The 27568-nt window shown below is 39.5% G+C and overlaps 1 protein-coding gene across 1 annotated transcript in view; it reads left to right on the top strand.

The window, feature by feature from the left end:
• Positions 1-27568, top strand: part of ARHGEF38 (Rho guanine nucleotide exchange factor 38) — a 117792-nt gene that overhangs the window by 26152 nt on the left and 64072 nt on the right. Inside the window, exon 2 of the mRNA XM_012779002.3 lies at positions 16577-16764. Within this exon, the coding sequence (XP_012634456.2) occupies positions 16577-16764 (188 nt within the window). The remainder of the gene's footprint in view (positions 1-16576; positions 16765-27568) is intronic.

Genomic DNA, 27568 nt, shown 5'->3' with positions numbered 1-27568 from the left:
TAGATGGCTATATGAGGATGGTTTTATATCAGGATTCCCGAGCTGTTCCACTGGTCAATATTCCTATTTTTGTGCCAATACCAGATTGTGTTAATTACTACAGCTTTGTAGTATAGTTTGATATCTGGCATATTGATACCTCCCATTTTGTTTTTGTTGCCTAGAATTGCTCTTGATATTCGGGGTCTTCTTTGGTTCCATACAAAGCGTAAAATTATTTTTTCTATATCTGCAAAGAATGCTGATGGGATTTTAATAGGTATTGCATTGAATCTGTAGATCAGTTTGGGTAGTATAGACATTTTAATGATGTTGAGTCTGCCGATCCATGAGCATGGAATGGATTTCCATCTGTTTACATCCTCTGCTATTTCCTTCCTCAGTGTTTCATAGTTCTCTCTGTAGAGGTCTTTTACCTCCTTGGTTAAGTATACTCCTAGGTACTTTAATTTCTTTGTTGCTATTGTGAAGGGTATTGAGTCTTTAATTTGGTTCTCAATTTGATTGTTGTTGGCGTATATGAATGCCTCTGATTTCTGTGTATTGATTTTGTATCCTGAGACTTTATTAAATTCATTGATCAGTTCCAGGAGATTCTTGGTTGAATATTTGGGGTTTTCTAAATATAATATCATATCATCAGCAAACAGTGAAAGTTTGATCTCTTCTGCCCCTATTTGGATACCTTTAATTCCACTTTCCTGTCTGATTGCTGTAGCCAGGACTTCCAGCACTATGTTGAATAGAAGTGGAGATAGTGGTCAGCCTTGTCTGGTTCCAGTTCTAAGTGGGAATGCTTTCAGTTTTTCCCCATGCAGTATAATGTTGGCTATGGGTCTGTCATATATGGCTTGTATCATTTTTAGGTATGTCCCTTCTATGCCTATTTTCTTAAGTGTTCGTATCATGAAAGGGTGTTGAATTTTGTCAAAAGCTTTTTCTGCATCTATTGAGAGAATCATGTGGTCTTTGTTTTTGCTTCTGTTTATGTGGTGAATTGCATTTATAGATTTACATATGTTGAACCATGCCTGCATCCCTCGGATGAAGCCCACTTGGTCGTGATGGATTATTTTTTTAATCAGCATCTGGATTCGGTTAGCTAAGATTTTGTTGAAAATTTTTGCATCTATATTCATTAGGGATATTGGTCTGTAGCTTTCTTTTTTTGTTGCATCCTTTCCTGGTTTTGGTATCAGAGTAATATTCAGTTCATAAAAGGTGTCAGGGAGGTTTCCGGTCTTCTCGATGTTGTGGAATAGTTTCTGCAAGATAGGTAATACTTCTTCTTTGTAAGTGTGGTAAAATTCAGGTGTGAAGCCATCTGGGCCAGGACTTTTCTTTTTAGGGAGATTTTTAATTGCTGTTTCTATTTCAGCAGTTGAGATTGGTCTGTTCAGGGAATCTATTTCTTCCTGATTGAGCCTAGGGAGGCTATGTGTTTCTAGAAATTTGTCCATTTCCTCCACATTTTCTAATTTGTGTGAATAAAGATTTTTGTAGTACTCATAAATTATATCTTGTATCTCTTTGGGATCAGTTGTGATATCTCCTTTTTGGTTTCTGATTGAGCTTATTAGAGATTTCTCTTTTCTGCTTTTCGTTAGCTTAGCCAGTGGTGTGTCAATTTTGTTTATTTTTTCAAAAAACCAACTTTTTGTTTTGTTAATCTCCTGAATAGCTTCCCTATTTTCAATTTCGTTTAGTTCTGATTTGATCTTGTTGATTTCACTTCTTCTGCTGGGTTTGGGGCTGGTCTATTCTTCTTTTTCGAGCTCTTTGAGTAGTTTCATTAGATTATCTATTTGTGATCTTTTTGACTTTTGGTTATAGGCATTTATGGAGATAAACTTTCCTCTCAGAACTGCTTTAGCTGTGTCCCAGAGGATTTGATAACTTATCTCTCCATTGTCATTTTCTTCATAGAATTTTTTAATTTCCATCTTGATTTCTTCATTTATGAAGTAATCATTTAGTAGGAGGTTGTTTAATTTCCATGTTTTTGTGTAGAAATGTGAATTTCTGTTACGGTTGATTTCTACTTTTATTCCACTGTGATCTGAGAAGATACATGGTATGATTTCTATTTTTTTAAATTTCTTGAGGTTTACTTTGTGTCCTAGGATATGGTCAATCTTAGAGAATGTCCCGTGTGCTGATGAGAAGAACATATATTCAGTGGATTTTGGGTAGAATGTCCTGTAAATGTCAGTCAGACCCAATTGTTCTAGAGTTTTGTTTAAGTCCATTATTTCTTTATTAATTTTCTGTTTGGAGGATCTGTCTCATGCCGTCAGTGGGGTGTTGAAATCTCCGGTGATTATGGGGTTGCTATTAATCCATTTGCTTAGCTCCAGTAAGGTTTGCTTTATGAATCTGGGTGCACCTAAGTTGGGTGCATATATATTTAAAATTGTTATCTCTTCTTGTTGAAGTGTGCACTTCACCATTATATAATGACCCTCTTTGTCTTTCACTACTTTTGTTGCTTTAAAAACTAAATCGTCTGAAATTAGAACTGCCACACCAGCCTTCTTTTGGCTTCTATTTGCTTGGAATATTGATCTCCACCCTTTTATTTTTAGTCTCTATGCATCCTTGCAGGTTAGATGTGTTTCCTGAAGACAGCATATACTTGGCCTGTATTTTCTTATCCATTCAGCCAGCCTATGTCTCTTGAGTGGAGAGTTTAAGCCATTCACATTTATTGAGAGAACTGATAGGTAAGGTAGATTACTGTTCATTCTGTTGGGTTGGATGTTGTTGCTATGATTTCTGTCTTGAGCCATTGTAATATCTGGCCTTTAATATCTTTGGGTTTTGGTTGTTTTTATATTCGTGGGTTATTATTATGATGTTCCGTGCGTAACGCTGTTTTAAGTACTTGTTGTAGGGCTGGTCGTGTCTTGGTGAATTCTCTGAGCCTTTGCTTGTCTGAGAATGTCTTTATTTCTCCTTCATATACGAAGCTTAGTTTTGCAGGGAATAATATTCTAGGCTGGGCATTGTTTTGTTTCAAAAGAGTGAGAACGGGGCCCCAGTCTCTCCTTGCTTGTAAAGTCTCATTAGAGATGTCTGGTGTTATTCGAATTGGCTTTCCCTTGTATGTTACTTGCTTCTTTTGTCTTACAGCTCTTACAAGGGCCTCTCTAGTTGATACTTTGGTCAGTCTGATGACTGCATGTCGTGACATCTTCCTGTTTCCATTGAATCTCCCAGGGGTCCTCTGAGCTTCTTGAACTTGTATATCAAGATTTTGAGCAAGATCTGGGAAATTTTCCTCTATTATATCTTCAAATAGCTTGTCCAATCCTTGAGTGTTGTCTTCTTCCCCTTCTGGTAACCCTATGACCCTCACGTTAGGTTTCTTCACATAATCCCACATCTCTTGTAGGCTTTGCTCTTTTCTCTTGTTTCTCTGCTCTATTTCTGTGACTGATTTATTTAATTGGAGGGTGTTATCTTCAAGCTCTGAGAGTCTTTCTTCTGTTTGATCTACCCTGTTCTTGAGACTTTCCACTGTATTTTGTAGTTCCTTGAATTGATTCTTCATTTCCAGGAGTTTGGTTAAACTTTTCTTCATTGTGTCCATTTCTTTTTCCAGATCCTGGAGGCTTTTTGTGGTTTCTTTGTGTTGGTTATTGAGTTGTTGTTGCAGCTTGGTGAGTGTTCTTATGATCCACGAAATTCCTCTTCTGTCATTTTGGTTGCCTGATTTTGGTTGGTGCCCGTTTCTAGGGGGCTGGGGTTCCTCTTTGGGGGAGAGTTTTCCGTTTGGTTCTTCATATTTCCTGAGTTCCTTTGCTGATTTCTTCCCATATCGAACAGTTGTTGTTTCTTTTCTTTAGGTTTTTGTTTGGGTATTCACACGCCTTGTTTAGTTTCTGAGCCGGAAGGTGGTGTCTGTGGGTGAGATTCGTCCACTCCCTGTCCTGATAAGGGTGTGCAGGATACTCTCCCTGTCAGTAGGTGGCGCTTGTTTGGAGGAACAGGTATGCTGTTGTTTTTATGCCCTGTTATCAGCTCTTGTTCCTGTAGAGAGAAGTCTAGTGCCTCAGGTGGTGGGTGGGGCCCTGGGACTTTCAGGTGTGTCCTTTTCTCCCCTTCAGTGAGGGCTAGTCTAGGAGAGAGTCTGGGCTGAGCTGGGTTGGGTAGGCCTGCCCTCAGGCAACACCAATGTCATTAGCAGGGGTCAAAATTCTGTTCTCTGCTTCCAGGCAAAGCTTTCAGGTCAGGGCTGGAATGGCCCGGCTCAGTCAGAGAGTCTGCGTGTGAGGATGGGGCTGTCTGAGACTCGCAGTCTGGAGCATGCCTGGCTTCTTTCCACCATCCCCAACTCCGCAGCTACTGCTGGGCCTCTGCCCGCAGGCCAGACCACACGCCACCACTCCTCCCCTGGCTGTGCTACCTGCGGGGAGGTTCCCTACACGGGAACACCACCTGGGCTGGGTGCACGGCCTCCCTTTGGGGGGAGGGTTGCCCTCTAGTACACTGATCTGCCCCTGAAGGCACACACACCGCAGTAGGCTGTTCACAAATATCCCTTCTGTGCCCCAGGCAATGCGAGGCCTCAGTGCAGGGGATGTGGTCTGCAGGTCTGACTTCTGGGTCCCAGAGTTCAAACTATATCCCCACCAGGGAGAGCAGTGCCAGTCCCAATTCACCCACAGGGAGCCCAAGCTGCGTCTATGTCTCTCAACCTCAGAGTCTGCCCCGTTGTCCTGGGATCACCGTGCCAGCAGCACCTGGGAGTGCTGGCAGGTAGGGAGCTCACAGTCTGAGTTCCCCTTAGTTAGCTGTAGGGCCCCAAAAGGGAAGGTCCCATTCCCTGTAGGTGCCTCCGGCTGGTGGCTGTATTGTCTCTCTGTCTCTCTGGGCAGCCTCGGGTAGGGTAGGGGGAGAGGAGGAGGAGGCAATATGGCGCCTGCCGCGCGGCTCGGGTCTGTGCACACAGACGTGCCCGAGGGAGTTGGGAGCCCGGTGCTGCATCCGCCACTGGCTTACCGCTCACTGGCAGCGGCCGTCACTGGGCTGGTGTCCGCAGGTCTCTCCACTCGCTGGGGAGCCCACCAGCAGTCCGGGATGCAGGGGAGGGGAAACGGCCGATACTTCCTGCTGGTCTCTGGGCTGCTCCGGGAGTCCCAGCTTCCAGTTCTCCCCCGTGACCTCCTCCCGTGGAGTCTCCCGTGGTCTCAGGTACCCCTCCTTCCGACCCTCATCCGATGTATGCTCACCTTCTTGCTTCTTTCTTCTGATTTCTGCTAGAATCTATCTTTTCTGCAGAGACACTCTGAGTGGCGGTGTTTCTCATCCGCCATCTTTTTTCGAGACCTATTTCTACTTATAGTAGAGACAGGGTCTTGCTCTTGCTCAGGCTGGTCTCGAACTCCTCACCTTGAGCGAGCCTCCCGCCTCAGCCTCCCAGAGTGCTAGGATGACAGGCGTGAGCCGCCGAGCCCAGCCCTCCCATTGTTCTTAAAACCCCAGATTCCTCAGCTGGGGCTCCAAGATCTGTCTCCTGACAGGTCTCCAGACTGTCCCCTTCGCACACGCTGCAACGTCTGTGCTTCTGCTGCACGGAGCTGTGTCTACGTCTTTTCCTGTCGCTGAGCCTTTGGACATGAGACTCCTTTTGCTCAGGACACTTGTCCTCCTTCTCTGTCACCTCCTGCTGTCTCTGTCAGATTCAATTGTGCGCTGCTTCTCCAGTGTGCCTGACCTCTAGGTTGTGCTGTGCTTAGCATGGGTCACAGTTCACTGTCATTGTGTTTGTGCACCAGCTGTAAAATATGGACTGGCATTTTTAAACTGCAAAGTGATTTGTTGGCAGAATCTTTCTAGAATAATTAATCTTTTATATTTGTCTTATTCAACTCTTAATATAACAGCAGCATTTTGGCAACTTGACTTTATCAAATCATTTCAAATCATGAAAGAGTTTTCATGGAAACAACACACTCTTTTATTCTCATATTTCATCAGTTTATATAAGTTTGGTTAAATTAATATAATTACAATAAGAAGTGCATCTGACGTAATTAGGTTTACTGTTGAACACAACTAATTCTTGGAAAAGGTACAACTTGATCATTAATTAGAGAAGTGAATAGATGTCAGTTGGCATATTTTAGAGAAGGAATGGAAAATGTTGATTATCCTGTGATTTTAATAACCTATCTTTACTTCTAGATTATACATTTCTTAAAGCTGAGAACTGTTGTTTATTCATTACAATATACACAACACAAAGCACAGTATCAGCTTAAAAGCTAATACATAATCTTAAAAATTATGAGGCAGGAGGATTGCTTAAGCCCAGATATTATAAATATTCTGCATCTCAAACAATCTCAATGACAGTACATAGGAAGACAGAGGAAAAGAAAAAGAGGAAAAGCAGGTGCGGCCATTCAGAACCAGACTGAGGATAATGGCAAGTAAATCATAGTCATAAAAACAATGACAGACATATTTTAGAGGTTTCTGTGTGTCAGACACCGAGTTAAGCGATTTCATGCTGTATCTCAGTTCTCACAACCTCCCAGCAGTGAGCTGCGGTTAAAGTGCAGGTTGAGGAGCCGGCCGGGCTTGGGTCGAATCCTGGCCCACGACTTATGGTGGTGTGACCTTGGGCAGATTATATCATCTCTGTGTGTTTCAGCTTCTTCGTGTGTAACAAACAAAGGGGAATAAACATGTGTCCACCTTACAGTGTTTCTGTGAGGGTTGAAGAGCTAGTACAAGTTCAGTGTTCGCACACGGTGAGTGCTGAAGAATGTTAGCTCTCACTATCATTACTGTGACTGCTTTTCCTAGTGCCCTTCTACAGATGAAGCCATTTAGCGAAAGCAAATGACTTGGTCAAGGTGACCCAGCTAGTAGGTGGCACTGCCAGAATTGAACTCCGTGTCTCCCTGTCCAGCAAAGCCCGACTGCATATAACACAACGCACCAGGCTCCAGAGCCGGGCACAGGGCTCCCGTCCCCGCTCCGCTGCATGTTCCACAAACCCTGCATACGTTTTACTTACATTCTCTGTGTTCCGTTTACTCATCTCTAAAATTAGAGTATCCCATTTTTAGAGTTTTGAGAAAGATTGCAGATGATGCACATTTATAAAATTGGTGCATTATAAGTGCTCGCAAATGGTTGCTCTTACCAGAGGCTTTCACAGTATGTCATAGTCAGCCTAATTTCAGAAATAGTATTCAATGCTTTAAAAGCAAAGATAATTTTTAAGAAAATATAATCCTATAAACAAAATGCAGTATATACATACAATGTAACATCATTCAGTCTTAAAGGATGATGGAAACCCTGATAGCGTGCTGTGACCTAGATGAACTCTGAGGACATTATGCGAATTGAAACAAGCCAGCCACAAAAGGACAGACGCTGTGTGACTCTACGTGAGGTACATAGAGTAGTCAAATTCATAGAGACAATAAGTAGAACAGTGGTTTCCAGGCGCTGGGGGTAGGAAGGAATGGGGGATGATTGTTCAGTGGGTACAGAGTTTCAGTTTGGGAAGATGCAAAAGTTCAGGAGACATATGGTGATAATGGTTGCACAACAATAGGAATGTACTTAATGCTGCTGAGCTACACACTTAAAAATTAGTTAACATGGCAAATTTTATGTTATGCATATTTTAGCACAAGGAAAAATAGGAGGAAAACAAAGATTATATCCTTCTATAGGTAGAAAAATCTATTAAAATGATTGAAATGAGAATCTTAGTCTTAAAATCAGCTCATGCCTCCTTAGTAGTATTTTTGATGTTTTGTGTTAAATTCCACCCAGAACTCACTTTAGTATTTATAATTTATAAAAGTGGGAAGGAGTGCATGGCTATTCTTATCCATCACATACGCTCCTATTCGAATTGGCAGGTGAGTATTAATCAATGTAGATATCATTCTAACAATACTGTCAGAGGAGAAATAATATTGCCATGGCACCAAGAGAACATTTTTATTATACACATTACCTTGAAATAACATTTTTGCCAGGAAATTTGATGCGGCATACACATGGCGCCTGATAAAAGAAGCTGAGCTAAAGTGCATCAGTCATGTGTACATGTCCAAGCGCGTCCAAGTCCAGCAGCCTGAGATGTACGGATGTGATTAACTGTGAAGGTCACTCCATCACCAGGGCGATATCTGGAACAAAGATGTATTCAGTTATGCTGTTTACTCTATTTGTACTCCAACTTCCCATTTTTATAAGTCTTCCTTTCTATGTGATTTTTAAAACTCCCATAAGGCACATTTTTTTTTTACAAAAAAAGAAGAGATCTGTTTTGTTTAAATTGCCTTGCACTCACTCCAAACCCAAATCAAAACCATTTTGAATTTTAAAACATGACTTCTTCTGACATTGAAACTTTTTTCTTTCTCTCTCCCCTCTCTTTTCAATTCCTTTAATACATGTTAAACTTTTTGTAAAAGTAATTTTAATCTGCCCAGAAGGCCATGTGTGTGTCTGTTCTACTTGCATCTGTTTTATGGTTTCATTACATTCATTTTTTAAAACTTAAAAAAACTGTGGTAAAATATACATAACAAAATCTATCATCTTAACCATTTTTTAGTGTACAGTTCAGTGGTATTAAACACATTCATAATGTTGTGCAACCATCAATACTATCCATTTCAAGAACTCTTTTCATCTTGTAAATTCTATACTCATTAAATAATAATTCTCTGTACCCATTAAATCATAAATCTTCATTTCTTTTCCTCTCAGACTCTGGCAACCACCTTTCTATTTTCTGTTTCTGTGAATTTGACTACGCTAAGTACCTCATATAAGTGGGATCATATGTATTTGTCCTTTTATGCCTGGCTTACTTCAATTATCACAGTGTCCTCAAAGTTCATACATGTTGTCACATTTGTCAGAATTTCCTTCCTTTTTAAGATCAAATAATATTCCATTTTATGTATGCACCACATTTTGCTTATCCATTCATTGTTGGATACTCGGGTTGCTTCTGCATTTTAGCCACTGTGAATAATGCTGCTCTGAACATAGGTGTACAAATATCTCTTGGAGACCCTGCTTTCAATTCTTTTGGGTATATACCCAGAAGTAGAATTGCTGGATCATATAGTAATTTTATTATTAATTTTTTGAGGAGCTTCCAGACTGTTTTCCACAGCAGTTGTGCCATTTTACATCACTGTCAACAGTGTACAGGAGTTCCCATTTCTCCCCATCCTTGCCAACACTTGGGTTTGTTTTTTTTTTTGACAGTAGCCATCCTACTACATATAAAGTGCTATCTCATTGTAGTTTGGTTTGCATTTCCCTCGTGATTAGTAACGTTGAGCATCTTTTCATATGCTTATTGGCCATTTGTGTATCTTCTTTGGAGAAATGTCTATTTAAGTGTTTTACCCATTTTTGAATCATTTATTATTTTTTTAATATTTACTATTGCCGCTGTTGTTGAGTTCTTTATATTTCTGGTAATAATCCCTTATCAGATATATAATTTGCAAATGTTTTTTCCTCATTCTGTGAGTTGCATTTTTACTCTGTTGACAGTGTCTTTTGATGCAAAAAAAATTTAATGTTCATGAAGTCCATATTGTCTTATTTTTGTTGTTCTTGTTTCCTGAGCCTTTGCTGTCATAGCCAGGGAATCACAGGCAGTCCAATATGCTTAAATTTTTGTCGAATGTTTTCTTCTAAGAGTTTTATACTTTTATATTTCATTCTGAGTTAAGTTTTGTATATTTTGTTAGGTAAGGGCCTAGCTTCATTCTTTTGTAATGGATATACAGTTCTCCTAGCACCATTTGTTGAAAAGATTGTCATTTCCCTATTGAATGGTCTAGGCACCCTTGTCAAAGATCATTTGACCATACATGTAAGAGTTTATGTCTAGCTCTGTATTCTATTCCATTGGTCTATATATCTGTCTTTATTCCAGTACCACACTGCTTTGATTTACTGTAGCTTTGTCATAAGTTTTGAAACCAGGAAGTATGAGATCCACAGTTCTTTTCTTCTTTTTCAAGATTATTTTTGCTACTTAGTTTCCCTTGAGATTCTATATGAATTTTAGGATGAGTTTTTCTCTTTCTGCAAAAAAAAAAAAAAAGTATCACTGGATTTTGATAGGGATTGCATTGAATCTGTAGATCACTTTGAGTAGGTAGTATTGACAGCTTAATAACATTAAGTCTTCCAATCCATGACCATGGGATGTGTTTCCATTTATTTATGTCTTGTTTAACTTCTTTCAGTAATGTTTTGTAGTTTTCTTTGTACAAGTCTTTCACCTCTTTGGTTAATTCCTAAGTATTTTATTCTATTTGATGCTATTGTAAATGGAAATACTTTCTCAATATTCTTTTTAGATTTTTCATTGTTACTGTATAGAAATGCAGCTAATTTTTGTGCGTTGATTTGGTATTCTGTTACTTTAATAAATTCATTTATTAGTTCTACCAGTTTGGGGGGGGTAGTTAGAATTTTCTACATATAAGATTATATTGTCTGTGAAAAGAGATAATTTTATTTCTGACTTTTCAATTCCCAGGCCTTTTATTTCTTTTGGTTGCCTAATTGTTCTGGCTAGAACTGTCAGTACAGTGTTGAATATAAGTGGAAAAGCAGGCATCCTTGCCTTGTTTCCTCATCTTAGAGTAAAAGCCTTCAGTCTTTTATCATTAAGTATGATGTTTGTTGAGTTTTTTCATATATGGCTTTTATAACCTTGACGTAGTTTCCCTCTATTCTTAGTTTGTTGAGTGTTTTTTGTTTTGTTTTATCATGAAAGGATGCTGAATTTTATCAAATGCTTTTTCTGCATTAGTTGAGATGATCTTTTGTTTTTTTTTTCTTTATTCTATTAATGTGATTTTTATTGATTTTCAAATGATGAACCATCTTCACATTCCAGAAATAAATCTCACTTGGTCTTCTTCATATGATGTTGAATTCAGTTTGCTAGTATTTTGTTGAAGATTTTTGCATCAATATTCATACAGGATATTGGTCTGTAGTTTTCTTTTCTTTTAGTGTCTTTGTCTGGCTTTTGTATTACAGTAATGCTAACATCATAGAATGAGTTATTAATAGAATGTGTTCCCTCCTCTTCAATGTTATGGAAAATTTTGAGAAGGATTGGTGTTCATTTTTTTAAACGTTTAATAGAATTCACCAGTGAAGCCTTTAGGTCCAGAGCTTTTCTATGTTGGGAGATTTTAGATTACTGATTCAATCTTCTTACCAGTTACAAGTCTATTCAGATTTTCTACTTCTTCATGATTTAATCTTCATAGGTTTTGTGTTTCTAGGAGTTTGTCCATTTCATCTAGATGTCCAATTTGTTGGTGCATAAGCGTTCATAGTGCTCTCTTATATTTTTTTTTCTGTAGAATGAGGAGTAATGTCTTCATTTTACCTTCTGATTTTAATAACTTGAGTCTTCATCTTTTTTTTCTTAGTCCATTTAGTTTAAAGAGTTTTCCAGTTTTGTTAATCTTTACAAATAACCAACTTTGGTTTTATTTATTTTCTCTATTATATTTCTAGTCTATATTATTTCACTCAGCTCTTTGCATTTAGTTTGCTTTTTTTCAGTTGCAAAGTTAGGTTGTTGATTTGAGATCTTTCTTGTTTTTTTAAAAGTAGTTTTTATAACTATAAATTTTCCCCTAAGTACTTCTCTCATAAGTTTTGATATGTTATGTTTTCATTTTCCTTTGTCTCTAAGTATTTTCTAATTTGCCCTGTGATTTCTTCTTTGATTCATTGGTTAAGACTGTGTTGTTTAATTTTCACATATTTGTGACCTTTTCAGTTTTACTTATGTTGTTGATTTTTTTTAATTTCAGAATATTACCGGGGTACAAACATTCTAGTTACTTGAATTACTTTTGTGCAATTTGAGTCAAAGTTATAAGTGTTCCCATCACCAACTTATTTAAATTATTTATGTTCTTCTTCTCCCACTAGACATTAAGCTCCATGAGGAAAGAGATTTGTTTTTTAATGTTTTTCAAACCACTGTATCACCAGCTCTAGAATGGTTTTGGGCTCATAGTAAGCCCTTAATAATTATTTGTTAAGCATTCACTGATTTCAGATCTCAAACTCATCTGAGTCAGTGTCCCTAAAGTGTTAGGGCATTTTATTTTTGTCCATGAGCACCCAGTTTTAAGGCTGAGACAGATCACTTTATTGGTCTCTCCCTTTGGAGCATTATTTTTATTGAATGTGTTTCCTTTTTCTGCTCCTTTTTCTGAGTGTTTCCTAAGTATGTCCCCTTTTCCTGCTCTTGATTTAAAAAGAGTCTAAGAATTATGTATTTTTTATCCATTCAGGGTTCAATTCATGAAAAACAAATGAAAAGATATTGGGGAGATAATAGCAGTGTCTCACACAGCTATACTGCTGTTTATAATGTCTCTATAAAGAATGAAGATATATGTAGATAGATATTACAAAGAAGATCCTGCTGTATTTATTAAAGTTAAAAAAGCAAGTTGCAAAAGAATATGCATATAAACCATTATTGCTAAAAAAACCAAAAAACAAAAAAGTGCTGTAAATTTACATTTGTATGTGCATGAAAATATTTTGGGAAGGTTATACACTAAATTAGAATACAGCTAATAATATAGTGAAAATCATATTACAACTAATAAATGGGGATTTCATCTAATAATAATAGAAAACATTTACATGATATCTACTATAATGCCAGGCACTGTTGCAAGTGTTTCATAAACATAAACTCATTTAATCTTCAAAACCACTTTATAAGGTTTCACTAACCTTATCTTTAATTTACAAATGAGAAAATGATATATGAAGAGTTCAATAATTTGTCAAAGGTAAAAGATCTAACAAACACTAGTGGTGGAGTTTGAACCCAGGCAGTCAGGCTCCAAAGTCTATTAACCTCAACAATATATGTTACAAATATATATTGTTTTATAATTTAAAAAAAATAAAGCAAACAATCACCTCTCATTAAATCCATCCCAAAATGGCAGTAGCTGTAGTAACAGTAACAACAAAACAAAAAGAGGATGGGACTGATTCTAAGCAAAATCTAGCTGCCATTGGAGACTGTCTTCACTCTCCCTCCAACCCCTTTACCGTGGGTGTGTTTCCATCTCTCTGCAAGCCCAGTTTCCCCATGCACACACGCAGCCCAGGCAAGCCACTGAGGGTTCTAAATTGTCTGAAAGCAGCATCCTTCTTTTCTTCCCCACTTCTTCTCCCACCTGAACATAGCTGTCCACCCACTTGACAGGGATGCATTTCTCTTCACAAGTTGGTAACTACAGAATAATGGGATGTTTCCCACCAAGATGGTGGAAAAATTTGAGGGTGTAGAGAAAAGAGCCCTGTCACTCCCAGGCCTGCAGAGATCCCAGGGCCCTCCCGATGCTGCTCTCCTGACGGCCTCTCTCGCGGCTCACAGACAGGAGAGTGAGGGTGTGAGGACAGCTGACCTGTCCCCACAGGCTCGCCGCCAAGAGCGCCGGAGCGCACCTCAAGCCTGACTCTCTTTTCCCCAAAACACGCAGCAACCTCCTTTTATATAAACTCCACATATCTTACCCATGATATTGGTGGCTAGAATGGTGAAATTTCATCATCGCTGCCGGAAAAATAAAGCCTGAGGGTGAAAGAAATGCAGAGTGGATCGAGGGGAGTCAGTTACGTGGAAATGTGTTCGTATCCGGTGGCGTATTTTGGTTATAACGAGCTAAATGTCCTTTCGACCTCAGTTTCTCTTTGGTTTTGACAGTCTTTCGGTATTTACCAAGTGCTGGAAACTAGTCACTCCTGAAGCTCTATTTTTCCTTCTTTCATGAATACTTAGCTTCTCTGTTGTTTTATCCAGAAATGAAGGATCGTTAGAGCTGACTGCTGGTATCTGATAATATCGTTGTTACAAGTACGTGTATATATAAAAATGTAGTATAACTAAAAGATACGTTTTAAAGGCAGAGAAGGCTCTTATAAAAACAAAACTCGTGTCCACAATGCATTGCAGAGAGTTTGTTGGTTTAAGAAATGCAAACACAGAAAGTGTTTAGAGACCTGACCATAAAATAATGCAAGGCAAGTCTTTGTTCCTGCAATAAACCTGAGTCAAAACGGCAAACAAAGACTCTCATAAGGTTGCTCAACTCTACATTCCCTGAGAAGGTTTTTATACCTGAAGGAAAAGTTTCTGAAGTTGAATATCTTCCCTGACACTTATTTTTACCACCCTGGTTCCCCAAGTGTGGTCTGAATGAGTTGTGGAAGGGTATTAGATAATCTAAGCAGGTTTTAATTGACACGATCTGATGTGGTATATTTTAAAGGGTTAGCAACTGCAACATATGTGAAGCGTGCTACACCAATGTTGGGATTGAGTCCTGGAATTTGGAACTAAAAGGAACCTGAGAATATGTTTTAGAGATATTTCTTAGCCAAAGATCAGAAAAGATTCCAGGAAGGTCTCCTGGCTAGGATCCCACATACTTGATATAGATTATTTTTATAAGGTAAAAAAGGTTTAGAACTTAAAAAGGCAAACGCTGGTCAGAATGGGTTTTCAGCAGTGTCCTTTTTATTTTCACGGCAATGCTGAGAGGTGACTGGACGCTCCCACGGTGGCTTTCAGCTCTGCGAGTGGGGTTTCTCTGCAGCGTTTCACACATCCCGAGAGTAAAGGGCCCTTCATCCCCCTGCCCTCAGCCTCCCAACTCCTGCCCAGTCACTTCTCCATGTATATGTATATCAAGATACTATGCTATATCCCTTAAATGTCTAAAAGATTTTTAAAAAGGATTGGCCACAACGGTTGCTACGCAGACTGTTCCCTGCCTCTCCCTCACGAGGTAACCTGCGTCCTCCTTTTATATCATAGAAATAATTCATAGTAATGGCACCCGATTGTAACTTGCCCTTCAAATGTGGGGCACTGAGAACCAAGCTTCTTCCACTTTCCAGTGAGAATATTATGAATTAACAAGCACCCCCAAATTCTCATAACATAGATCAGGACATGACAAGGCCACAGAACGCCTCATCAATTCAGTCTCTCTCCTTGCGTAGATTCACTCTCCTTACAGAGCTCATGTGGGTTATTTTTGAGACACTTAATGGCCCAAATCTTGTAAAACCGTGTGCTTTTAGGTACCATTTGTCGAAACGAACTTCTTTCCAAATGAAGGAAGAATTGGTACCAGGCAAATTGTTCAGAAGCTTATTCACCTGTGACTCTGCATTGTCCAAAGATCAATCTAGCACAACTTCCAAATTGACGTTTGAATTATCTTTACAGCATTCTGCACCAATGTTTGATGACTGAGCCTTTACCTGAACTCCTGAAGTTAGTGGGCCAGGGAGAGAGGCATGCTATTACTTTCTAAAGTGTCATTCACATTCTTGGGGCAGTCTCTTTACATCGAACCATTAACTCCTGCGCTATCTCGTTCCTTCAGTTGCCTTAGCTTTGTTTCTGGAGTCAGCCAAGAGGACGCCCTCTCTTTATTTCCACTGGCATACATTGTGACCCAAACTCTTTGTTTCTGTACCAACTTTTTACAGGCCCTTTTGCAAAGTTCTACGTTCTCGGGAAGTGGCATCAACATTAAGATGTCTCACTTATCAGTTACTAGAATCGTATTAACTTTAACGGAAGTACAATCACTTCTGTAACAGCAGAGACGAAGATGGAAATTAAGCTTCAAGCTTGAAGCGACTCCGTTTCCACACACTCGCACACACTGCCCCGGTGTCTACCACAGCTCTCATTTCATGGTCTGTGGCTCATTTTTGGCTTCCAAAATTTCTCATTGCTGTGGGAAGCTAGCTCATCCTTGAAGATATTTAGCTTTCTTACTTTAATACTTCATATAAAACCTGAGCTACATGTGAGGCTTCCTATTTATCTCAATATCTCCTCAGCACTGTGATTTTTTTAATTAAAACTTTCCATTCAACAGTTCTAGAATTTTGAAATAACAAGATACTCGTAGTATTCAAGATAAGCCATGAAAAATATTAGTTGAAATTTATTAAGTCCACCACTGACTTACGCCTCATGTGTCCTGATTGTGAAATGAAAAGAGAAACCGCAATCATGTGTGATTATCTTCCATTTCATTGAGATTTAGGTAGAACCCACTGAGAATGAGGGGCGATTAGTTTTCATGATAAGGACAAACACAATTGGAGGTGTTTCACTTACTAGTTAAAACTCTTCCCTTGATTTAAAAGCAAATGTATCCAGGAGTTCTGAACTGTGTTTTCATACATTCTACCTCCAGGATTGAAGACCAGCTTCATGACCCGGGATACCGGCAAAGAAGCCATGGCGGTGCAGTGCCATTTAACTCACTTGTTAGAAGCAGTTCATTCTCCCGTCTCTCTTGCTCAGATGTTTGTCGGATTCTGACCCACACGCACCACTTCCTAAGAACATGTCATGAAGACACCTTGCCTCTTTTTCCTTATAAACAATAACCCTGCGGTGGCATTGCTTGTAATGAAGGAAAAGAAGCCTCAGCAAAATGTCTCACCTTTCCACGTTTTCATTTAACAGAGAAGATGACTCCACAAGCAGAGAGCTCTGGCGCGGAGGCCCCAAGCTCGGAGGAAGAGCATCAGATGAGGAGGATGATGGCAAAGCGGGCAAAAATCATCAAGGAGCTGATACAGACGGAGAAGGATTATCTCAATGATCTAGAGCTGTGTGTTCGGGAAGTGGTTCGGCCCCTGAGAAATAAACAGGTAAATGCAAATGTGAGGTTGTTTTTATTTTTTCAATTCCCCCCTGGCCCCATGGAGAGCTCAATTAAACCTATGACTATTTAGCTAAGTACAGTTCAATATGGAAATTAAACTGAATTTAAGTCAAAATTTTTTCTTTGGTAGGACTGGCCCCAGACAAAACTTAAAAAGTGTTTATAAGTTAATCATTTTCCTCCCTTTTAATCAAGGCCTTTTTAAGGAAATTTTTAAATAGAGAATTAGAATAAAGGTACAAGGATGTGGTACACACAAACGCATGGCTGTTTCATTCACTGAACACATATTTATTAAGTACTTTATAGGTCATTGGCACTGTTCTCAGCACTGTGGTTCCAGTTTAGCACAAAACGAAGTCCTCCCCTTATGGGGTTTACTTCCTGGTGCAGGAAGGGAACAGTCAGACAAGAGGCAATAAGTACACAAGCACACAAAATGAAAGCCTATTGGATGGCAGGTACAGCTGAGAAACTAAAGCAATGGAAAGGAATCGAGTCTGGGAACAAAGGGGTGATTGTTCTATGTCAAACGGGGTGGAAAATGAAGCCTTCTCTAATGAGGGGCATCTGAGCAGAGAACTGCAGGTTGTAATAGAATGTCCAGGTAGAGCAGAGAGCAAGAGCAAAGACTCTAAGGAGTAATGACCTCATTAGGGTTGTAAGTGGCTCTCATCCCCAGTTCAACAATGCATTAATAGAGAAACCTAAACTAGAAAGTGAAAATGATCAGTAATCCCTCTACTCACATATCATCAACATGACTGAAACATCCCTTCAGACATCTATGTGAGCATTTACATATATATACACACAAGCATATGTATTTTTACATAAATATGATCAAAATTACATGTTATCTTGTACCTTACTTGTTTCACTCAGCACTTTGTTATATGTATTATCTTTTCATGACTACTAACACTTTTATGTTTTTCTACTATTGCTGATGCTGAGAGGTACTTACGTTTGGTGTACTTATAAGATGTACTTATGTACTTTGGGCGTTTATCCCTCTATCGCCTTAGAATAAATTCCTTGGAATAAAACTGCTAGGTCAAAGGGAGGGCATATTTAAGATCTTGACAAAAATTTCCAACTACCAACCAGAAAGTTGATACTATTCTAATTTTCATTCTCATTAACAGTGATTGAAATGGCATTTTCTCTGCCATCTTCTTGAATTCTGAGCATTGTTAATTTTATAAATGTTTCCTTAATTCCTTCTGACAAATATCTTCTTGTATATTCATTAGCCTTTTGTATTCTTTTTAATCTCTAGTCATATCCATGTCTTTTGTCCTTTTTAAAAATTATACTTTATCTTTTATTATTTTACAAGACCTTTTTGTATATTAGGAATATTCTTTTTCTATACCACATGTTGCAATAACTTTCCTTAAAATTGCATTCTAATTTTAAGATGTATATTTTTTTATGTTTAAGAGGTCAAATATATCCAACTTCATGGATTCTAGGTTTGACATCTTAATATATGATTATAAAAACACCGCCAGCCAGTTGTCCCAACACCAATTATTAAACTGTCTCCCCAGTACCTACAACATTCAGAAGCAGAGTTCATAGTTCTTAATACAGAACTCTTCTCAGAAATATTAGAAAAATCATCTGGCCTGCAAATTAGGGGAAACCAGTATAGGTCAAGAGACCTTTGATATAAAAGTTGTTTTTTAGTTTAAGGCAATATATAAAGAAGAGGAGCAAAGGAAGCTTGGAGGTCTTTTCCTTCATAGAAGTCACTTTAGTGCTGCCCTGTCGTGACTTTTATCGAGCACTCACTGTGGCCAGGTCCTGCCCAGGCACTCTGTTAGCATTCTCATCCGGTCCTCTCACAGCCCCCAAGTCGGAAGATTGCCAGCAACTTTCTGAAAACCTGGAAATTCCTTATTATTCTGTATGAGTAGAAATAATATTCATGATCATGATAAAGATTTGCTCTCTAGTGTCATTGCTAAGTCTATAAAAAAACGTTCTTGGTGTCTTTTCTTTCATTTCATATAAACTAGCTGTATCTGATATAACCTCTATTCTGGAAGATGTTAACGGTTGTTAATAACATATTCATTTACATACTTAATACTTAATTTTAAATGCACATTGCATCAAACTCTACCACTATCTACCCTTCCTTATGGTACAGTCCTGTCAACTCCTATTTGAAAAATTTAGAACCTCAGCTCACTGTCTTTACATCTTCTCCCTCTTTCTCCCCAATTTTGACATCACCTTTAGGTGGTTTCAGTATTCATGCAAATGATCCATGCAACATCCAGGCTTCTCAGTTCCTTGACTTTTTCATATCCAAACGGTTTCTCCTTAACCTTATCTCAGCCATCACCCCACAGTCATGCCCCAGAATGTGTCATTGCCACTAACTTTATCTCCTCAAAGTCAGAATTTCAAGCTTAGTGTTCTCTAACCCCACCCATTCTCTTTCAGCCCTCTCCTACTGGTACCATCTCTAACCATTTGTTGATTACTTATTTTGTTGATTATACAAATGTATAATAATCTCCCATGTATCTTGCTATTTCTCATGGATACCAGAAATCCTTCTAGATTGTAAAACAAACTGACGGAAAAGTTGAGTCCCTTTCTCCACGTGCCCCTCCCATTTGATCTAGTCCCTCCTGCGATCAGACTCTTCTATCACAAGACCCTGTGGACTAGCAAGCACAGAGACCCAAGCCGGGCTGATGACATGAAAATGAAAGACCTCCTGACCTTGAGTGGTCCACCCACCTCGGCCTCCCTCCCAGAGTGCTAGGGTTAGGGGCGTGAGCCAGTGCGCCTGGCCTTGAATTTCTGCTTCTGCTCTGTACTGGCTTTTCTGAACTGATGTGCCGACTTTAAAGTATTGTTCTCTCGCTGAAAGTCTGCTTTAAATAACAACACAGATATTCTTCAGTCCTTTAGAAATAAGATCACATCACAATGCAGAATCCTGTGATCTACATGACCAGGTTAGAACTTCATGGTTTTTTACAAAACCAAAGACTTAATTTTTACACTCCTCGTGGAATCCCAGCATAGTCTGGACCGTTTCCTCCATGATGAGGTCAGATGCTTGAAGTCACATTAGAAATATCAGGAAACAAAAATCTCAAAGCTTTTTTCTGAAAGTTTGTTAATAGGGGCAGTTTCTATGTGTTGGAGAAGGTTCCAGTTGTGAAATACTGAATTTTAAAATGAAAATCATGTTGTGCTGCTGACCACAAGGTGACCATGCTCGTTTACAAGGTCGGTCTGGTCTCTTTCTGAGGCTCTGACATGACGCTGAGTCCTGGCCCCTCACGTCCCCACTTTCCCCTGGGGGACATCTCTGTTCTGTCATCCTAGAAGACATACAGTTTGCTGCCAGATTGGATTCAGGTTTAGCTGGGTATGAAAGTGATACATCAACATTCTAGGGCATGAAACTTCTTTGTGCAGTAAGGAAATCTTTTATCTTTGCTTGTTCAGAAAGCCTTAGCTCCAAAACAGAGGGATTTTTTCATCCTTGCACTACACAGTTTCCCGGTGGAAACTCTCCCCCTTGTCGCTGCGTTTACGAGCACCTCCTAAGCTCCATTTTAGGGCAACTTTGGTTTTCTCTAATTTTTACAATCTACGGCCCAGATCAGAAGCCGCTGGGCCAAGTGAGGAGACGAATGAATGCTTGTCCCAGGTCGCAGCAGCGCTGGGGACGCCCAGAACTGCAAGAGATGAGAGAAGCAGACGGGCTGTCACACCCAGGAAAGTCGCCGGCTCAGCCTGGCAGCAGCGTCTCGTGCTCACTGCTCAGAACCGAGAAGCAGACACCGCTGTTGCAGGTCGCTCTTATTTGTGAAGAACATGCAAGAGGATTTCAGCGGCTGCGATCGATCGCCCCGCCGCGTAGCCTCTGCTGGAAGGCCGGCAGGGCGGAGGCTGCTGGCTCAGGCAGGGACCAGCACAGCCGTGCGGCACGGTCAGCCCAGGCCCCAGACCCGGCCCCAGAGGACAGTGTGGTGCAAAGCAGGCACTTGCTGGGGAGGCAAGTGTTATCATTAGTAAGATGCACTTGTTTAAGGCACTTTTGACAAGGTCCCTGATTACATGAGTTAATTAATTAATTTTAGGCCTTTTGGACTATATAAAGACATATGAAACACATTTCTTTTTCTGAGACAGAGTCTCACTCTGTTACCCGGGCTAGAGTGCTGTGGCGTCAGCCTAGCTCACAGCAACCTCCAACTCTTGGGCTCAAGCAATGCTCCTGCCTCAGCCTCCCAAGTAGCTGGGACTACAGGCACACGCCACTGTGCCCAGCTAATTTTTTCTATATATTTTAGTTGGCCAGTTAATTTCTTTCTATTTTTAGTAGAGGTGGGTCTTGCTCTTGCTCAGGCTGGTTTCAAACTCCTGAGCTCAAACAATTGGCCGGCCTAGGCCTCCCAGAGTGCAAGGATTACAGGCGTGAGCCACCGCGCCCGGCCTGAAACACATTTCTTACCATCAAAAAACTAAGAGTCCCTAGTTAGAAGGGATAAGCCTCTATGGCTATGAGATGATAACTTGTAATACAAAGCAATAACTGGTAAGTGCAGACAACAAGTGCAATTGGAGGTCAGAGAAGGGACAGATCACTTCCAGACAGATTAACTGGGCAATATTTCATGGAGAATGTGGTATTTTAGCTGAATATGCAAATTAAAAGATTAAATGTTTGCCAAATGCCTATTGCATGCAATGCCTGCTGCTGAGTTCTGCCTGGGTATTTAGGAAATTTATGTCATAGTCTTGCCCTAGAAGAGTTTATAATCTGGTCAAGAAAATGACTCATACATACATAAAAACACAAATAGCAATCAAAGATATATTCCAAGGCGACGCCAGAAGCCACCGTGACAGAGGCAGTCATGATCAGTTATGCTAATTAGTTACACAGCAATTAATTGCTTTAGACATTAACAGAAGGAGGCACTCACTTTCCTGACCTGTTAGCAGCATTTGACAAAATGCTTCCTCCTTTTCTTTCTCCCAGGACTGCACACACTCCTGGTCTCCCCCTACCACTCACAGTCACCATTGTTGCTGCTTGATCCTGACCTCTAAACACCAAAGTAGCTCAGGGCTCAGCCCGTGCCCTCTTCTCTCTTCTGTCCACCTCCACTCTGTTGGGGATCTGGTCTGGTGTCATGGCTTAAATCCCTCCCACATGGCAGCCCAGACATTTTCCCTGAAGTCCTGCCTTGCTTCTCTAGCTCCCCACTCAAACCTCTACTTGGTTATCTACAAGGCATCTCAAATATAACATGTTCAAAGCTGCGCTCCTAATTTTCCCTTCCAAACGTTTCATCTCAGAGAATGGCAGCTCCATCTTCCAGCTGCTGGGGCAAAAATCCCTAGAGTCACTCTTAACTTTTCTCATTCTCTTAAACCCCATATCAGATCTATCAGCAAATTCCATTAGTTCTGCCTCCAACATTTACCCAGAACGGGGAAAAAAAATGAGTTTTATGCTAAGCCTATTCCTGATATCAGTAGTTTCTTTCAAGCATTAGACCTGAAAAATATGGATGTTCTGTTGAAAAAGTTAAGAGTGTCACTGTAAGCTCTCAGTTTGAGTACACAGGAAGAAAGTATGTATAAACACGTGTACCTTTCTCTCTCTCTCTCTCTCTCTGTGAGTACTCAAGTGATTAAAGCATAAAAATGTTTAGCCTCTTCATCATGCCCAGCCGGAAGCCCTTAATATAATTTTTTGGCTGACTTGGGAACATAAAAATTTATGAATTTTTCTTAAAATTCTCACCATCTCATTGATCGTTCCAAACAGTTTCCATATTACTTTATATTTTGACAATGTAACCCAAGTGTTTGTCCTATCCTTTTTTTTTTTTTTTTTTTTAGAATTTCTGAAAAGATCACAAAATATACTGGCCCTCCAGCTCAGAAGGGTTATTCCTAGCAATACTGTTTGTCCTCTGAGCATTTCATATAAAATTTAAAGTAGGAAAGGATGACAAACCTGAAGACCACCCCAAACTTCTGCCAAGTAACTTCCTTTCTGCCTGCCTGTCCCTGTGCCAAGGCACATAGAGAAATAAAGGCAGGGACCCTTGATGAACTCTCTACCTTTTACCCAAGGATATCAAAGCAAGCATTTTGCTTGCCTGTTATCAGTCAAACAAACTTGCCACTGTTTGAAACAAACTTCTTAACTCAGGGACTTCTCGTGTTTGCCCACAGCCTTTCTGTCTGGCTGGCTGGCCGGCTGACTTTGGCGTCCCCCTGTGTCTGCTGAGATTTCGGTTGCAGAGCCCAGCCCTTCTCTGCACAGGCACTGACATCTCTGCACTAACCCAGGCCTGCCTGTGCTAATATCTTCTGGCCTGGAATGTGTTCTGGCAGTTAGCAGGTAACATCCGCTGGAAATTAGCCAGTTTAGAATCTAGTTTCACAGCAGGAAATTTCACACATACAAATCAGCACCTCTGAGAAACCTGATGAAATAATGGCTAGTTTACACTAAAAAGCTTTGTAATCTTTGAGTCAGTGCCATAGTAATTAGATAATTATCCTAGCCCAGTGGTTTCCAGGGCTTTCTGCCAGCATCCTCTTTTTCCACTGGCTGCAGTTTATATCTCACAAGCATTCTCCTTCTCCTTCTGAGTTTCCTCACTAAAAATTAAAACAAAACCTAGTTTTGCCCTCTCCGAATGTCCCCACTGGGTCTCCACTTCTTATATATTTTTTAAATACATCCCCAGCTTTCTTCCCCTTCCACCTTACTTGCTCCAATTTCAGTCTCACTGAGCTTTGGTGGCGTCAGCACTAGTGACGGAGTGACCTAATTTAGGAAATACGTCCAGACCTAAGCATGATGTCGTGCGTGGAACTGCCCTGTTAGATTAAGTCAGGTGGCGGCCAGAACGAATTTTCCCTGTATGATTCCAATATTAATGACTAGGGTAAGTGCAGAGAATTCAGAAGTGGACCCCATTTGAACCTGGATTTACTGCCAAACCACACCAAATGAAAACACTGAAGTCTCTTCTAGAAACAATTTCCCGAGGAGCATTTCATGGGTGGTGATCTCCACGGCCCTCAAAAACAGTGTTGTTTGTTTTCTTCCTTCTTCTACAATTGTTGTATGCATGTTACATACATGTATCTGGAACTTTTAAGTTGTGTGATTTTGGTCATCAAATAGGGAGTCTGAAAATACAGTTCCAAACTGAGGTGAGGGCAGCAATAGCCAACTGGGGGTTTTTAATTCCTTGAGTCCTAGAAGAAAAAATTTTTATAATTTGTCAACACTTTTATAATAAAAATCCTTAAAAATATTAATAAATTTAACTCAGTAATTATGTTTATAAAATTTATTGTAAAGAAATAATCATGAGTGTGAACAAGACGTTAGCTAGGAGAGCTATTTATAACAGTGAAAATGGCTATCTATCTAGATTTCAAAGATTTAGTGCCTGGTGAAGTAGACTACAGTATTTCCCCATAATGTTGACTTCAAAATGGTGCAATTGGGAACAATTAATGATATGAAAAGATGTCCATGTTAAGTTGTTTAGTTAGAAAAAATTAAACTCTATTTGAGGTATTTAATGTTTTGTATTGATGTGTACACACACACACACAGAAATAACATACCTGAAAGTATCATCACTGGTTATTGCTGTGTGGTGAAATTATAGGTGATTGGATTTTCTTTCTTTCACCTACCCATCCCTAATTTTCTACAGTAAGCATGAACTACTTTTATGGTAATTGTTTAATTTATTATTTAAAAAGAGTTTGTCCCTAGACTTCTTTTCGTGTTCACTTTTAAAGGTGTGCGTGGTCAGAGGTGTGCAGGACACCTGAGGGTGTCGGTTCTTCCTCCCTGTGCCTGGGTTAGGCTGACTCACCCAGTGCCCATTAAACAAAAACCGTAATCAGGCTCTTCCCTGAGGGAAACCAAGGGAGGGGTTCAGCCTCTGTCAGCAAATCTGCTGGGTATCCTAATGGCTGAACTAGGCATAACAGTTTCTCTGTGCAGATAAAATTAAGTAGAATTCTATAAATATCCACTTAATATGATATTTTGAACCATTGAATTAAGTAATTTTGATTTTTTTCTTTAAATCACTTTGGATCTTTGCATGCTCTTTGTTTGGGGCCTAGTGGAATGACTACAAAGAACATCCATTTTTAGCTCCCACCTGAGTGAATAGATCATTTGAATTGCAGAGATTCAATCCCATTCAAATTGTCAAACTTTTATTGAGTAACTATGTATTAATACATGCCTGGCACCGTATTAGACACAGTGGGGTTTTCAAATAACTCATAAAAATGAATGTCCGGAAGGAACTCACAGTTTTGACATAGAGACAGATAAATTAATAAATATCCCTGATATATAATATGGGCTTCCACCTAACCAGTAAGGAATACAGAGTAAGAGCCATGGGAGTGTGGGAGAAGGAGAGAATAATTCTAACTGGGATCAGGAATTGTTTCTTAGAGGAAGTTAGATTTTGTCTAGAATCAAAAGAATATTTGTCCCTTCTGGTTATAAGTAACAGAAATAAAATTCAAACTAGCTTAAATAAAAAGGCAATTTATTGGCTTATGTAATGCGGATGTCTTGCTGTGGGGCAAGGTTAGATCCAAGGGCTGGCATCACGTTGCCAGGCTACGCTTTCCTCCATGTGACTTTATCACAGCCAAGTTCTCCACAAAGATGATTGTTGAAGACAGAAATTTACACACTTTCTTAGTCCATTTGGACTGCTACAATATAATGTCATCAACTAGGCAGCTTAGACAACAGAAATTTATTTCTCACAGCTCTGGAAGCTGGGAAGTCCTGATCAAGATGCAAGCAGATTCAGCATCTGGTGATGGGCTGCTTCATGGGTGGTCTCACGCGGATGAAGGGCTAAGGGATCCCTCTCAGGCCTCTTTTATAAGGGCACAAGTCTCATTCATGGGGGGCGTGGGACACAGCATTTAGATCATAGCACATACTTAGTTTTATAATCCGGGCCCTCTGTTTCTCAATAACCATTTATTAAAAGCCACAGAAGATTCTTATTGGCTCTGCTTGGGAATCTGCCCATCCTGGGCCAACCACTGTGGCTAGGACTGTAGGACACACTTATTGGCTAACTAGGTCATATGCCTGCCACTGTAGGGAGTGGGGAAGTGGCCGAAAACTCCACCAGGATGAGACAGAGATGACAAAAATCTCCTTCCCCTCAAATGCAAAAGAAAGGGTAGAGAGATTAGCAAAACTCCTGGGCAAGCACTATCACTGCCAGATACCCTTTCAGATGGGTAGAATGTTGTAAGGTAATATGAGGGCAAAGCATATTTGAGCAAAGGAAAAGAGCTTGGGCTAGGATGTAAAAGCAGGAAAATTCAAGGAATGCTTTAGAAACAGTGAGTATAAAGTGTTTATGGGGTACAAAGCAATTCTGTAACAGTGATTACAGTCTCCTAATTAATGTAATTTAATATGTATGTTTTTCTTTACCCAGACTTTTATACCTGAAAAGTTTTGCATATATATTCAATTAGAAATGCAGTAATACTTCTAAATTGTTTTTAACTGACAAGTAGAAATTGTATATATTTATGACGAACAATATGATGTTTTGAGATATATATGTGTGTATATATGTAAAATGGCTAAATCAAGCTACTTCACATATGTATTACCTCACATACTTAGCATTTTTTTATTGTGAGAATACTTAAAATCTCCTTTCTTAGCAATTTTCACGTATATAATATATTGCTATTAACTGCAGTCACCATGATGTACAATAGCTCTGTTGTACTTATTCTTTAAATGTTGTGTCCTTTGGCCAGCATCTCCCCAATCCTGCCATCCACCAGCCTCTGGTAACTACCATTTTCTGTATTCCTATGAGTTGGACTTTTTTACACTCCTCATATAAGTGAGATCTTGTGGTGTTTGTCTTTGTGTGCCTGGCTTATTTCACTTAGCATAATGTTCTCCAGTTTCATCCATGTGGTTGCAAATCACAGGATTCCCTTCTTTTTTAAGGCTGAATAGTATGCCATTGTGTATGAATACCATAGTTTCTTTATCCATTGTCCTGCTGATGGACACTCTGGTTGATTTCTGATCTTGGCTATTGTGAATAACACACTGCTTGGGCATGGAAGAGCAGACATCTTTTCCGCATACTGATTTCAGTACCTTTGGATATATACCCAATGGTGGTATTGCTAGATCAGATGGTAGTTCTATTTTTAATTTTTTTATAAACCTCCATACTGTTTCCCATAATGGCTGACTAATAACACCAACACTTGTTATCTCTCATCTTTTTGATAATAGTCATTCTTATAAGCGCAAAGTGATATCTCATTGTGATTTTCATATGCATTTCTCTGATAATTAGTGACATTGAGCATTTTTTATATACCTGTTGGCCATTTGTGTATCCTCTTTTGAGAAGTGTCTATTCAGATCCTTTGCCCATTTTTTATTGGGTTATTTGCTTTCCTACTATTGAGTTGTTTGAATTCCTTATATATTTTGTATATTAACTCCTTATTGGATATATAGTTTGCAGATATAGTCTCCCATTCCCTAGGTTGTCTGTTCACTTTGATGATTGCTTTCTTTGCCCTGTAGGAGCTTTTTAGTTTGATATAATCCCAATTGTCTATTTTTGCTTTTGTTGCCTGTGTTGTTGAGATCATATCCAAAAAATCATTGCCCAGATCAATGTCATGGAGCTTTCACTCTATGTTTTCTTATAGTAATTTTA

Source organism: Microcebus murinus, chromosome 27, assembly GCF_040939455.1.
Source record: "Microcebus murinus isolate Inina chromosome 27, M.murinus_Inina_mat1.0, whole genome shotgun sequence".
NCBI lineage: Eukaryota > Metazoa > Chordata > Mammalia > Primates > Cheirogaleidae > Microcebus > Microcebus murinus.
This window is presented reverse-complemented; position numbering and strand designations above follow the sequence as displayed.